General features: G+C 35.6%; 1 protein-coding gene across 5 annotated transcripts in view; it reads left to right on the top strand.

Annotated features, from left to right (window-relative positions):
- Positions 1–13,345, top strand: part of LOC110455764 (nuclear receptor coactivator 3-like) — a 207,984-nt gene extending 194,639 nt beyond the window's left edge. For all 5 annotated transcript variants that reach the window (XM_021506122.1, XM_021506120.1, XM_021506125.1 and 2 more), the window contains 3 exons: positions 568–735; positions 3,343–3,482; positions 4,554–13,345. In XM_021506122.1, coding sequence (XP_021361797.1) covers positions 568–735; positions 3,343–3,482; positions 4,554–4,625 — 380 coding nt within the window. In that variant the 3' untranslated portion in view covers positions 4,626–13,345. The remainder of the gene's footprint in view (positions 1–567; positions 736–3,342; positions 3,483–4,553) is intronic.
- The last annotated feature ends 1,683 nt before the right edge of the window (positions 13,346–15,028 follow it).

The following is a 15,028-nucleotide window of genomic DNA, read 5'->3' as shown; positions in this document are numbered from 1 at the left end:
AGGTGCTAGTTTCAAATCCTTTTTAGTCTGAAATCTGTATGCTAGATATTGAGTAAGGTGGTTTTATTGTTTTTTGTCACTTTGAATAATATTTCTGTTCATGTTAAAAACAAAATCAACTCTCTGTATAAATATATCAGGTGACCGTTAAGGCCCATGGGCCTCTTGTTGTATTTTGTAATCTGTAATTTACCGCATTTTGTAACAACATTTGCCACGGGTGATGAACAATGACTTGTCACACAACAGACATATCGTTCACCCCAATATTACAGTGCTTTCAGCAGTGTTCTCAAATCTAACATGCTATCTTAATCTATAGGAATTTTGTGAGGCAAAAATTCATTTTGTTACTTCTCATGGATTTTGTTAAAATATTTAATGAGCAGAGTTCTCAAATATATTCTCCTATCTATATCAAGCTGACATATTACTGAATTTGTCTGATGAATAAAATTCATTTTGTTTCTATTCAGGGATTGTGTAAAATAATATTTAATGAGATTAAGAAAATCTTGGAAAAAATTAACAAAAAGTTAATAGAGCTGCTATTGTTTTTGCCTATAGTTGACGAGATGGCTAAGGAGCACGGTGTTAATCCCGGACAAAGTCGGGGAGGTCTCAACCTTGGTGACTTCAAAGAAGAAGAGATTGTCCAGAAACAGCGCCTAGAGGCTAAGGACCGCTATCAGCAGTTCCAGGCCCTGTCTAAACTGGAAAAGCCAGAACCAGCAGGTAAGACAGGTAGAAACTGCATCTAACTTAGTAAAAACCATAGTTTGTTATACTTGTACAACAAAACTTATTACCAAATAGATGAAATGGAATATCTATTTTAGAAATAATGAGCGCCAACAGAATGGTTGTATGAACCAGTCATGGACAGATTTCTCAACATTTTTTGTATGAAGTACTTTTATGTCTCTCACCAACCAACTGCTGTGATACGCCATCAAAATGTCTACCTGACTTATACGAGCTGTTGCTTAAAGATTAGGCTTTACATCTTCTACAGCAGTACGTACGTTTGACACCTTTCTTGCTGTATTCTTCTTGGATTAGGCTACTTTTAGTTTCTGATGAAATTACCGTTATTTTTCTCTTCAGAGAAGCCATGTCCCCTGTTGACATGGAAACCAAGTTTAAACACTACATTAAAGAACTATTGATAACTTAAATCATAAATATAACTCAAATACTGAAAATTGTACACATTATTATGTTTAATTGGTTGTGATGTTAAAAACTTGCCTGTGTGGATTACACCTGATCATTGGACTGACAGTACACTGAGCCATGTCAGTACCTTATACAGGCATCATTTTCAAATTCACACTTTTGAACCCAGTGACAGATTCACTATGTAAACCAGTAATACCTCTTAAATTTTCTGTGGACAAGAAAATCATTTCTCAATAGACAATAAGTTATGGTATTCTTTAACTTGGACAAAGAATAAGAGGAATTCTGCTGTAGATTGAACACTGTAGACCGCAAAATTTCGACAGGTCAAACTTTCGCCCTCGTCTGTGAAATCCAAATTCGCCCAGTTTTAATTTCGCCCTTCACATTTAATCACTATGTAAATGACGTTGTTGACTACTGCTTGCTGTAATGATAACTTCACCCTCAGTGCAGAGTGCAAAAAAGCGAAAATTAAACTGCAGTGAAAATGTCCTAGTATACAGTGACAGTTTGTTATATACATTTATTTACATTCTGTGATCTTTGATATATTATTTTACTGTAATGTATTAAACAGTGTCTTTAGTATGCGTTTCTAGATCCTCGTAAGCACTGCAGCCTGATATAATATTTTACTGTAATGTATAAAACAGTATACAGTGACAGTTTGTTATATTCATTTATTTACATTCTGTGATCTTTGATATAATATTTTACTGTAATGTATTAAACAGTGTCTTTAGTATGCGTTTCTAGATCCTCGTAAGCACTGCAGCCTGATATAATATTTTACTGTAATGTATAAAACAGTATACAGTGACAGTTTGTTATATTCATTTATTTACATTCTGTGATCTTTGATATAATATTTTACTGTAATGTATTAAACAGTGTCTTTAGTATGCGTTTCTAGATCCTCGTAAGCACTGCAGCCTGATATAATATTTTACTGTAATGTATAAAACAGTATACAGTGACAGTTTGTTATATTCATTTATTTACATTCTGTGATCTTTGATATAATATTTTACTGTAATGTATTAAACAGTGTCTTTAGTATGCGTTTCTAGATCCTCGTAAGCACTGCAGCCTGATATAATATTTTACTGTAATGTATAAAACAGTATACAGTGACAGTTTGTTATATTCATTTATTTACATTCTGTGATCTTTGATATAATATTTTACTGTAATGTATTAAACAGTGTCTTTAGTATGCGTTTCTAGATCCTCGTAAGCACTGCAGCCTGATATAATATTTTACTGTAATGTATAAAACAGTATACAGTGACAGTTTGTTATATTCATTTATTTACATTCTGTGATCTTTGATATAATATTTTACTGTAATGTATTAAACAGTGTCTTTAGTATGCGTTTCTAGATCCTCGTAAGCACTGCAGCCTGATATAATATTTTACTGTAATGTATAAAACAGTATACAGTGACAGTTTGTTATATTCATTTATTTACATTCTGTGATCTTTGATATAATATTTTACTGTAATGTATTAAACAGTGTCTTTAGTATGCGTTTCTAGATCCTCGTAAGCACTGCAGCCTGATATAATATTTTACTGTAATGTATAAAACAGTATACAGTGACAGTTTGTTATATTCATTTATTTACATTCTGTGATCTTTGATATAATATTTTACTGTAATGTATTAAACAGTGTCTTTAGTATGCGTTTCTAGATCCTCGTAAGCACTGCAGCCTGATATAATATTTTACTGTAATGTATAAAACAGTATACAGTGACAGTTTGTTATATTCATTTATTTACATTCTGTGATCTTTGATATAATATTTTACTGTAATGTATTAAACAGTGTCTTTAGTATGCGTTTCTAGATCCTCGTAAGCACTGCAGCCTGATATAATATTTTACTGTAATGTATAAAACAGTATACAGTGACAGTTTGTTATATTCATTTATTTACATTCTGTGATCTTTGATATAATATTTTACTGTAATGTATTAAACAGTGTCTTTAGTATGCGTTTCTAGATCCTCGTAAGCACTGCAGCCTGATATAATATTTTACTGTAATGTATAAAACAGTGTCTTTAGTATGCGTTTCTAGATCCTCGTAAGCGTGTCTAGATCCACGTAAGCACTGCAGCCTTCACTGAATGCTATGATATTTTTTCAGCGGTATCTGACCCCGAGGTGAAGGCCACATCTTTATTTAGAGCACAGCTGTTACAGCCAGGCCAGCAGGCGGGGTCAGGGGGGAGACAGCCAGGACTCACGGACCGACTCAAGGTCCAAGTGGTGCAAAAAGAACCAAGGGTAAGATAACTCTACCGTCAAAATTCTCTTCTTAGACATAAATCCTTTTAGTGCCAATACTGAAACCTTCATTGGGGTTCAACATCCTTGCAACAGCTGAGATTATTTTTAGATGGGTGCCCAGGGAGACACATCTAAGGTTATTTTTAAATAGGTGCCAAGGGAGACACAGCTAAGGTTATTTTTAGATGGGTTCCCAGGGAGACACAGCTAAGGTTATTTTTAGATGGGTGTCCAGGGAGACACAGCTAAGGTTATTTTTAGATGGGTGCCCAGGGAGACACAGCTAAGGTTATATTAAGATGGGTGCCCAGGGAGACACAGCTAAGGTTAATTTTAGATGGGTGCCCAGGGAGACACAGCTAGGGTTATTTTTAGATGGGTGCCCAGGGAGACACAGCCGAAAATCAAGAGTGCATGTAGGTTAAGTAAGAACAGATACAGATCCCTGGATATGGAATAAGGGGCATATCAATTGTGGTTTCTTCAAAACCCCTAAACAGGAGGCACAGAAGGAACCCCCCAGTTCTACGGGGGGACAGGGGTGCTATACTGAAACCATATCCAAAGTTTACATGGTTAATTTGCTGAATTCTTGGAACATGACAACCTTTATCAGAATTCATTTAACTACATCCATGTCAGATTTGAAACTTAACCATGGTTGTAAAAGGTTCCACCCTTTCATACACAAACTGGTTAACAGAAGTTCTTGATAATGGCCTCGGTTTACCATTACAACATGCTTCTATGGTAGGGAAGTGTGGGGAAAATATTTGATCCCTCCGGTTTTATGTAGTTTGAGAAATCTCAACCCTTGGGATAACACAAAATGTTTGTCCTAGATCGTTTAATAAATAGTAAAATGCAGAAATAAACTTGAATGTATAGAGATACACAAATTTTGTCAGCATACAAGAAATTCAAAAATACTTTCAAATATTTCTCAAAAATTGCATTTTAAAAGTTTGTCTCAACTGATAGATTGTTAAGGCCATGTAAATTTATGTGAAAACTTGTGAGCTGATATGGTTTTAAACAAGTAGACTCTGATGCTGTTTTGTGTTGCAGACGAACTGCGAGGACATCAAGCCGGCGGAACACAAGAACAGTCTTCTTCAGCAACTTCTCTCCTCGGAATGACGAAACGCCAGATTTAGAGTCTGATAATTCTTATTGTTATTTTTATGTTGACTTGTTGTCAGTAAGGCTGGACTAACACGGGTTATAGACAGATTCCGCTCAGTGTGGACAGATCCGCGAGGACAGATCCACACTTCGGAAAGGAAAATCCACTCAGTGTGGGATATTCCATACATGGACGACCAACTCTGTGAAATGTGATGAGCATCTGTGTTAAAGATGGAACCAAGTGTGAAGAGATTCTACATGTGGAAGACAGAATCCACTTAATGTTAACAAATATTTTGGGGAATTGAATCCACATTCGAAGACAACAATACGTATGAATTCTTTTACATATGTGGTGTGTTACTGAGGACCACAGAGACTATAATTCATGTGTACGGTGTGGAGACGTGTTTCACAAAAGGCTCCGTGACGAAGGAATGGACAACAGTCGAAGATTTTGATTTCTTGATTGTAGTCAGCTTGTGGATCAAATCCACAGAGTTACGAACATTCCTTCAGGGATGCAGGGGTACAGTGTCTTTAGTGTGAAATAATCCACTAGTGGAGGTGATGAAAATGAGACAGTGGTTAACACTGAATAGCGACACACAGTGTCAAGCCGTATGGATACCACGAACAGATACCCAGTGTCTTAGTGACGGATATGGTAAGCAAGGACAGACACCCAGTGTCTTAGTGACAGATATGGTAACCAAGGACAGACATCCAGTGTCTTAGTGACTGATATGGTAACCAAGGACAGACACCCAGTGTCTTAGTGACGGATATGGTAACCAAGGACAGACACCCAGTGTCTTAGTGACTGATATGTTAACCAAGGACAGACACCCAGTGTCTTAGTGACGGATATGGTAACCAAGGACAGACACCCAGTGTTTAGTGACACTTTGGTAACAAAGCAAGAGGCATACAGTGTCTTGTGATGTGGTGTGGTGACCGCACTGTGTGGCCGAGTTATATGTGGCCAGGGACAATACGGCTACCATACAGAGCCCACTGTGGTGAGCTGACGGAGAATATGGCTACCACACACAGCAATGTGTGGCAAGTTTTTGGCAACAAGAGACAATATGGCTACCATACACAGCACTGTGTGGCCGAGTTGTCTGTACATCCAGTGTGACAGTGTTGAATATCTCCTTCCCCTGTTGACTTTGCGACTGTGGCACTGAAGGATTAAGACCAGGGGGAGGAGGATGTGTTCGGAGGTAATAGTGGAGGAGATACGAAGATCAAGGACAGCTCTGCTACTCTCCCAGGCCTTGGGAACCAATCAATGTGCGTGGGCCAGTACTGCAGGGTACGGCCTACAGCACAAAGTGCCTAATCAAACAACAATAAACCAGGGATTTTTCTTCATTTAAAACTATGTATACTTATGAAGTAAGTGTATATTTTTCGTATCTGAAGATATGTACCACGTTTTTACACGACAACAATGGAGAAGTATAGATTTCTGTAGGTGTCTGTTATCATTGAGATAGACCAAATAATTCCTGTGGAATTTTGTCTTCAATTCTCCGTGTCGTCGCTGGATCCTGTGGTTGTCCAATTTCTATTTCACCATAAATGTTTGAAAGTAATGGCCATTTCAACACGTACAGTCCGCTGTACTATATTAGCATCATCCATGCCTCTCACAAAAGAACACTATTATTTTGACATACTGAAACTTCTGTTAATGCCAGAATTCATGTACTATTCAGAATGAGGATAATCGTGACATTAAATACAAATTATATATGACATGTGAGACAATTTTGCTAGGCAGCTAATATGTAGGCCCCTCCCCCCTTATTTTTAGATTTGATTAAGCTAATGCCTTAGAAACAGACGGAAACAACTAAAGTTACACAAATTGTGTTCTTGCCTTTAATTATACATAGTGTGAACCAAAAGTATGTACGTACCGCATACAGATCTCACAACCTTTGACCTTGGTCGGGACTAATTCCTCCACGACGCCACTAAGTGACGGGATGGATGTGTTTGTGTAGGCGATGTCTTTGTAGAGACAATTATTCAAGTGATGTTTTCCTTAAAAATCAAAATGATGGCTCTTGCTACATTACAACGAAGTTAGTCGAGGGAAGTTAGTCGAGGGAAGTTTGTGTGAACATATGATACCCAGATATATTTGTCAAGTTGGAAAACGACGTCTGAACCGAGACTGAATGCTGTAGAGGTTTACAATTCAGTCGACTCGACGGCAGTGAGGAAGATCAGCAGACAACTCATTGACATACAGGATATCAATAACACTTATATTATGGAAATACACGGAGCTCACATAATATATACTCATTATCTAGGGCAAATAATAATGGATCGTGCCAGCTAAGCCTGATCCAGTGATGTTGAGGTATTTCTTCATAGAAAACCATAATCAAAACAGAGGCTGTTTGTACGAGTTTGAGGTTGTACATGTGACTAGCCTCACACTAAAACTTCTGTCAGAGAAGTTTGTGTGTGGAGGGGGGAGGAATTAAACTGTGTAAAGTGTATATCATATACTGTATGTATATAAGTCATGTCCACATATATATTATATATCAAATGTATGTCTGATTAGTCATCCATTTGATGATTTAAAGTAACATTGTGTAAAATTACACACTATTGGTATAATGAATCGTGCATCCCTTCATTTTATTCATATTCATTCAGATTGTAAAACTATTTTTGTTTCCCGAAGTGATAGCAAGAAACTACAATGTAACTTGGGAGTTATATGTATATATATAACACACTTGGGTTTTTTAGTGTTTGTTTCTTTTTTTGTTTTTATTTGTTATCACAGAAGAGAAATATAAAACAAAAAAAGAAGCTGAATTCGTTGGAACTATTTTTATCCTAGGAACAGTGCATTATTATATATATATGTTATGTGTGTATACATGTCTTCGCCACCTCTAGCTGTAGTACATACTTGTGATAATTGTTTCATTTTTTTTTTTAATTTTAAATCTCTTGCCAACTAAGTGTAGTGTCTTTATCATTAACAGTTTTATAATAGAAAAAGTATAATACTTTACTCTCCTTAATATAAAAATTCAAATTCTGTAAAGTCATCGAAAGACGATATTCTATAGGTTTATTAAGGATAAGATAAGGTCATATTCAACCTGGTGTAAGAATATTATCAATAAAGGTCAAATTGTAGGTCATTCATGAAAAAAAACAAGTTATGTAATATAGGGACTCTGAAAAGAAAACGATAAATTTTATGAGGTTGTTGGCAGGAAATGTCACCTTTTTATGAAAAGGGACAAATTCCGTATTGTTTTTAAAGCTAGAAAACCATTGATTGGAAGGACAAGTTCAATTTAGTCTTTATCTCATTCACCCCTGAAGACACATTTTAACTCTTCCAATTCAAAGGTTGGAATAGTTCATTATGAAATTTCAGGGGTGAATGAGTTTTAAGGCCTAATTCTATATGCAGTCATTGACTTAAAAAGTCAAATTTTGTTAGATCACTGACAAGAAAGGTCCCATTATAAGGTCATTGTTAGAAAGAACAGCTTCTTATAGATCACATTAAATGGCTTTGTTTCCTTGTTCGTTTTTTTTTTAAACTTCTTCTATCAATTGAATAGTTTAGGAAAATAAAAGGAATGGTAGACTAATAAATTTTATTGGAGGTAGTTATAGAAATGTCCTCTTCTTGAACATATTTTTATCCATTTTTCTATTTTAATGAAATAAAGTAGCATATGTTGCATTATGGGTAATATCTAGCTACATATATTTCAATATATATTTTAAAATTAAATTTAGATCCTTTGATCATGAAATACCTACATTTCAATTTAAATCAATACAGTCATTTTACCATCAGTATACTTCAGAACCTTGTCAATGGAGATTTTTCCCCTCTTTGACTAAAGGGAATGGACATTTGTCTGTAGACAGGGGAGTAGTTTCTTAAACTTACGCTTGCATGTTTCTTCTGTATTATTTTAGTTTTAGAAAAATCCACTAATAGACGTCAATAGTATTTTTCGAATATAGTATTTTAATGAGTTATGATAATAAATAACAATGAATCAGTTTTGTTTATTATACTAGGTAAATTTGATTACAATTTTTCAAACATGCTAAACGGGTCATATGAGACTTGCTCAAAAGCGTTCCTACGATAAAAATAGATGAATTTGCAATATTCAATGTTACGTGTGTACTCAGGTCTTTGATTCATGTTGAAATGGAGTCACTTTGTTCTCCGATGGCGGCGGCAGTGATGGTCGGAGAACAATGTATTTTTTTTGTTGCGATTGACGTGGCCAGACATTGTATATGACTAGTATTATGTTACATTGACACTAAGAGATTAGGATGCTAGGGCCAGACCTACTGCTCGGTGTTCTATCTCGTAAAACATCAATACCGGTTGATTTGTCGTGATATGTTTATACATGTTGTGTCTCTATTTGTGTGTTTTCTCTTGCATCATTGTTCTCTTTAAGAACGGCAATGGATAAAAATAAATTTAAAATTGTACCGGGAAATCTTCATACGGGTAATGAGGTGGGACATGCAGCAGCATATCAAGTGGAGTAATAACAATAGTAGTGGTTAGATTCAGGTGTTAAAACAGAAGATGGAAGTAATGGATTTTTATGCAATAAAAATAAAATATTATTAACATGGTGATAGTACAAGTATCAACAGTAGTCGTTTTGTACAATTAATTTAAAACATTGCAGAAATAAGTCTGTTTTGTTTTGACAAACAATGGTAGATTTTTATAAGACAGTTGAAGTGATAGCTTAATTAAACTCATATTCTATGTGAGAATTCTCAGAATAAATATTCAAAAAGGCTAAAAACAATGATTGAGTGAAACGCTTATCTACCAGGGATGGTAAATGAGGATTGAGTGAAACTTGAGTGAAACGCTTATCTACCAGGGATGGTAAATGAGGATTGAGTGAAACGCTTATTTACCAGGGATGGTAAATGAAACTATGGTTGTCTGCATGTTTTACTGTAGTGATAATGACATAGGGCAAAAGGTCATAGGACAGAAACATCTGAACTGGACTAATAACCAGGGCAACACCATCGCTTACTTCAGGTGTACACTCTGACGTTGTTCCACCTATCTAGTGTCGGGTGAATTACACCTCCAGTCGTAGTTCCACCTAGCTAGTGTCAGGTGAATTACGCCTCCAGTTGTAGTTCCACCTAGCTAGTGTCGGGTGAATTACGCCTCCAGTTGTAGTTCCACCTAGCTAGTGTCAGGTGAATTACGCCTCCAGTCGTAGTTCCACCTAGCTAGTGTCGGGTGAATTACGCCTCCAGTCGTAGTTCCACCTAGCTAGTGTCAGGTGAATTACGCCTCCAGTTGTGGTTCCACCTAGCTAGTGTCAGGTGAGTTACGCCTCCAGTTGTAGTTCCACCTAGCTAGTGTCAGGTGAGTTACGCCTCCAGTTGTAGTTCCACCTAGCTAGTGTCAGGTGAATCACGCCTCCAGTCGTAGTTCCACCTAGCTAGTGTCAGGTGAATTACGCCTCCAGTCGTAGTTCCCACTAGCTAGTGTCAGGTTAATCACACCTCTATGTGTTGTTCCACTAGGGTGAACTGTCCTTCAGATGTTAATTAAAGGTTGTGATAGAAAAGATATATAGAGCTCTAGCAAAGTCAGTGATTAGGTCCTTCAGGGAATAAAAGTTTTCAATCAGCACACTTTCAAAAATATAGAATTTTATGATTTAACATTAATGGCAGAATTCAAAATAGTCATCAGAGAAGACAAACATTTTATCAGACATTTTGATTTTCAAAACAAAAAATTCTTACTTGTAATGTTCAAAGAAAATTTGTAACATGTTAAAACAAGATTGACAAAGTCTTCTCCATTTACTTTTAGATAGTTTGTTTATAGTGCTGGTGCTGCTGCACTTAGTGAACACAGTTATTTTACAGGTAAATGACCGGTAGAAACGACACAGAGCAGGGTTAATCAGACCCCTGTACATAGGTAAAGGCTGCAGCCTGTATACAATACATGTGCTAGTTGTTTTGTTTGTTTTATTTTTCAAATGCATAATAGATACAGTTAGCTGGAAGCTTAACATGTCCGGGATAGAACCTGCTAGCATATTAAGGCTGAAAGAATGTGGAGAAATTGAGTTCAGAACAGTAAGCTTTTCCTGTAATTAACTCATTTACCCCCGTGGACAAATTTGAACTCTTCCAATTCAAAGGTTGGAATACCCAGGTAGTTCATTATGGAATTTCAGGGGTGAATGAGTTAAGACACTGAAAGCCTGTTTTGTGATATATGAAGATAACACCATGTTATTTTTTTGATTCTTTTCATCAAAATAAAGTTATGAATCATTTGCTGATTACTGTTAAGCTTTTGCTGAGTGTACTTGGCTTTGATGTTGGAACTATTCACCAGAATAGAGGTAACAGGGTCTAGTTCAACACAAAATTCTTTGTAAAATGATTTTTTTTCTTTTTGTGTTGTAAATGGAAAATGTCAGGGGAGATAACTGCATTCCCGGTGATGTTCTGCTTTTATCTGTTGTCATGGAAACAGCACAGAGTTGATATATTATAATGCAACTTGATTGAATTGATATTACGTTAAAAGTAAGAAAAGAAGTGATCGATGTTGCTGGGGGTGGGGGAGTGTTGTATCTTTGCCCGGTAATAGAAATGTTAGAGAACTACATACATGGATACCCCTAAATGATATGTAAACGCCACTTTATGCAATATATGCTTGGGTTACATATACTTTGTGGCGAAATTGTTCAGAAAATAGTTCCTTCAATTATATGACATTTGTTGAACAGAATATATGTCATCTAAAAGTTTGAAAAACTCGGCCATGCTTGTTCATTAAATTTATTTTATGTTTTCTAATCTATGAATATTTCCTAAATATCTTAGGTAATATTCATAGATTAGGAAATATAAAATGTTTGGCAACACAATTTCTCACAAATTAAATGTCACTACAATAAAGAACAGTTTGACGTCATAATAACTTCTCTCTGAACTTGAAAACCCAGATAATGCTTTTTTTTGTTTGATGGGAGAAGGAATAATTTATGAAATACAAAAAGTGTATTTCATAAATCTGAATGTAACATAGCTTTTTTTGTTAACGTTCAAATTTTGTTATACGATCCAAGGAAAAAACGTACATGGAAACACACTGTTTCTAAAGGAAGTCAAAAATCTGTCCGCATGCAGGTTTTATAGCACAATGTTTTTTTAATTTTCCATTTGCAGAAAATGTATTTCAATAGAGTTGTGTTCAAAACTGCACATACTCTCTAAACAAATTTTAAAAAAACATACATGATTTGAAAATTGTTAATTGATACTTTTTATTACAAAAAACTTCCTAAATAAGATTTAAATGTGCCTTAAGGCAAAAATATATTTGTTTTAGTTATCTCCCTTTACTGTGTTAAATTCTCACAGAAACAATGTTTAAGTTACAATTTTTCATTTGTAACATTGATTTTTAAAATATCAAATGCCCTATTGCCATTTCAAAGACAACAAAATAAGGTAATAGCACCCAACAAATCAAATATATCATTGTTGAAGAAACGCATTATCTGGTTCAGGCTAAGTTGTTTTGTGGTTGTAAATGTTATGATTCGGACACCTCGTACTTGGGGGAAAATAGAGTGTGTTTATGCTTTCAATGCTAATATGAATTTTGTCGTTGTTTCTCAATGATTCTGCAAGAAAAACAAGAGGGCAATAAATGCAATTTCTGCCGTAGCCAGAAATTCGGTCTTAGGATCAGGTTAGTTAATTCTGTGCAGACTTGCAATCCTTGAAGTGGTGAGTTTATATTGAAAACTCTCAGTCCAAGGGATGGACAGTTTGTATTAGGGAATTCCTGTTCTTGTGACAGGTTTTCAGTTCTATGAATCAATCCAATATAAGGGGTGGATAATTTGTTTAAAATGTCTTGCATGAATGTGTTTCCATGCATGAACATGTAAACTTTGTTTTTCTTCTTGTCCTTACTTTGTATTGTTTTCTCTGTCTCCTGTCTATCCGTTGTTTGTTTTTCCCTTAAATCAGTTTTGATGAAAATGATGGTTTTGTCATGCATTTAACTCCCTCTTCTTTGTTACCTATTTTCATATTTCCATCAAGTGCTAACATGATTTGTCTTTTAAAAACATATATATATATACATAACATATAGCTCTATAAAATAAATCTGTATATATTTGAAAACATTGAGACGAGGAAATATCTTATTCTTTTTCCGTCATGATACCTGTAAAACACTTTTATTTCACCCCGAGAACATCAATTGTCACCTTTTTTCTGTGTTGGTATATTGCCTTGTTCCGTGATTTTGAAGTTTTTGTTATATTGTTACTGTGTCATAAACATACATAAGTTTTTTGTTTTCATTAATAACAACTGTCTGGCCAGGCTAAATGTTTATTATGATCATGTACAAAGTATAGTGTTGTTATTTTTGATGCTTATTCTCACCATGTTGTTGAGAGCTTCGGGTCAACTTCGTTTTGTTTCGAGAGTACAGTCTTCGGTTTACTCTCCTTTTTGTTTGGAGGGTAAGGACCTGGGTCATTCAGTACAATCACGTCTGTAGGGAGAATTAAAACATGTTGTTTTCTGTCATCTTCATCATTGTATAGCCCATTATAGTTCAATGGAATTCAGGAAAAATACATTAAAGATAAATAAAAATATACTTTGTGTTTTGTTCTTTTTTGAAATGACAACAAAACTGTTATTTAAACTAAAAATTGACAAAACTAAAAATTAAAATAGAAACAAAAAGATTAACATGGAAACTTCTGAAAGGTGCACTATTTCTGCCTGGCTCTGTTCAAGACACATCATAACAATATAATATAACAAAGATTGACTCGTGTCCATTGTTCACAGCTGGGACGTACAGCTAAAAAATATGACAGAGGTGAATATTCTGACCTTTAGGGCTCGGCCCATATTGACACACCTCTCCGAAACCTTGCAATTCCGTTTATTTGGTCATGTGATTGACATTGAGGAGCAGGAAAAGAATAGTTATTGAGGAAATCGGTGCAGACAAACAGTTATACACCTCTGGGGTCTTCCAGAGACTAGCTCTGTAATTAGGAGAGGAGTTCTCAGATCTTCTGAATGTTCGGATTGATGTATGGCATGGTCCGACAATTAATTACAGCATGGTATGAAATTATCATAACAGACTGTCTTATTCTTATGAAAACAATAGATAATAAATTACAATTATACAAAAACCTCAAAAGTTAAACCTCCAGGGTAGACATATGAAATTCGTCAATTTGTCTGAAGAGGAAAAGGTCATTAAGGTTAGTTAAGAGATCTGGAAACATATAGAGGACTGGGTTAATAATAATAATAATTTGAGGTTCTTATATACCGCTTTATAACAACCTAGTACGTCGTCTCAAAGCGGTTCACAAATTATTATCCATGGTTATGGGGCCTAAGCATCCAGCCATATCTTTCTTAACTCCCTGGGCGCTTTGGCGCTCACAGCTAGCATTCTATAATTCTAGCACTGCCCAACTACGTACTCATTTATAGCTGAGTAGACTGGAACAAGTGGATCTAAGCATCTCGCCAATATCTTTCTCAACTCCCTGGGCGCTTCGTCACTCTGTAAGTTGGCTGAAATTTGGTAAAGCACCTCAAGAGTAAAGACCCTTCCATCTATGAAGAGTATTTGATTCTACTATATTTGGATCTTGAGAAGAAGATTTTAGAAATTTTAATCAATTTGACCATTTTTGGCCCGCCCCTCAGGCGCCTGGGGGCTGGGGGTCAAATAATTCACAATTTTGGTTGACCTTTGGCCATGGAGGGTTTCTGCAAAATTTCATTGAAATTAGTTCAGGTGTTTTGGAGAAGAAGTTGAAAATGTAAATTGTTTACGGACGCACTACGCCGGACAAAAGGCGATCGCAATAGGTATAAATGAAGTATTGCCTAAAAACAGTAGATTTAGATGGATACGACTAATTTATAGATAACCTTTGTGGAGAAAATGGACTACGAGGAACAGCACTCTACATCAAGTCTAAAAGCGACTGGAGTATCCATGTCAATATTACTTCTAATGAATGTTGATATAAGCTTTGGACTCGAGCAGCAGCGAGGAATATAACAACAGATTAAACGATCTATTACCTGGTGTAGGAAACTTCAAATATCCATAATAGCTTGTTATTGGAAACTTTTAACTACAGAGTATAGGAATATCACATGGATGAACTGCACAACAGAAAACAATTAAGATTAAAACGAGATTCATTACAACTATCAGGGACAAAAGTCTTCTTCAACAATGTGCAGGTTCCGCGAGGGTAAGCATCATAGGCTTTATACTACTCACAGGTAAGGAA

The sequence above is a fragment of the Mizuhopecten yessoensis genome, unplaced genomic scaffold (genome assembly GCF_002113885.1).
Source record: "Mizuhopecten yessoensis strain PY_sf001 unplaced genomic scaffold, ASM211388v2 scaffold8373, whole genome shotgun sequence".
Lineage (NCBI taxonomy): Eukaryota > Metazoa > Mollusca > Bivalvia > Pectinida > Pectinidae > Mizuhopecten > Mizuhopecten yessoensis.
The sequence above is the reverse complement of the archived record's forward strand: the minus strand, read 5'-3'. Positions and strand labels throughout refer to the sequence as shown.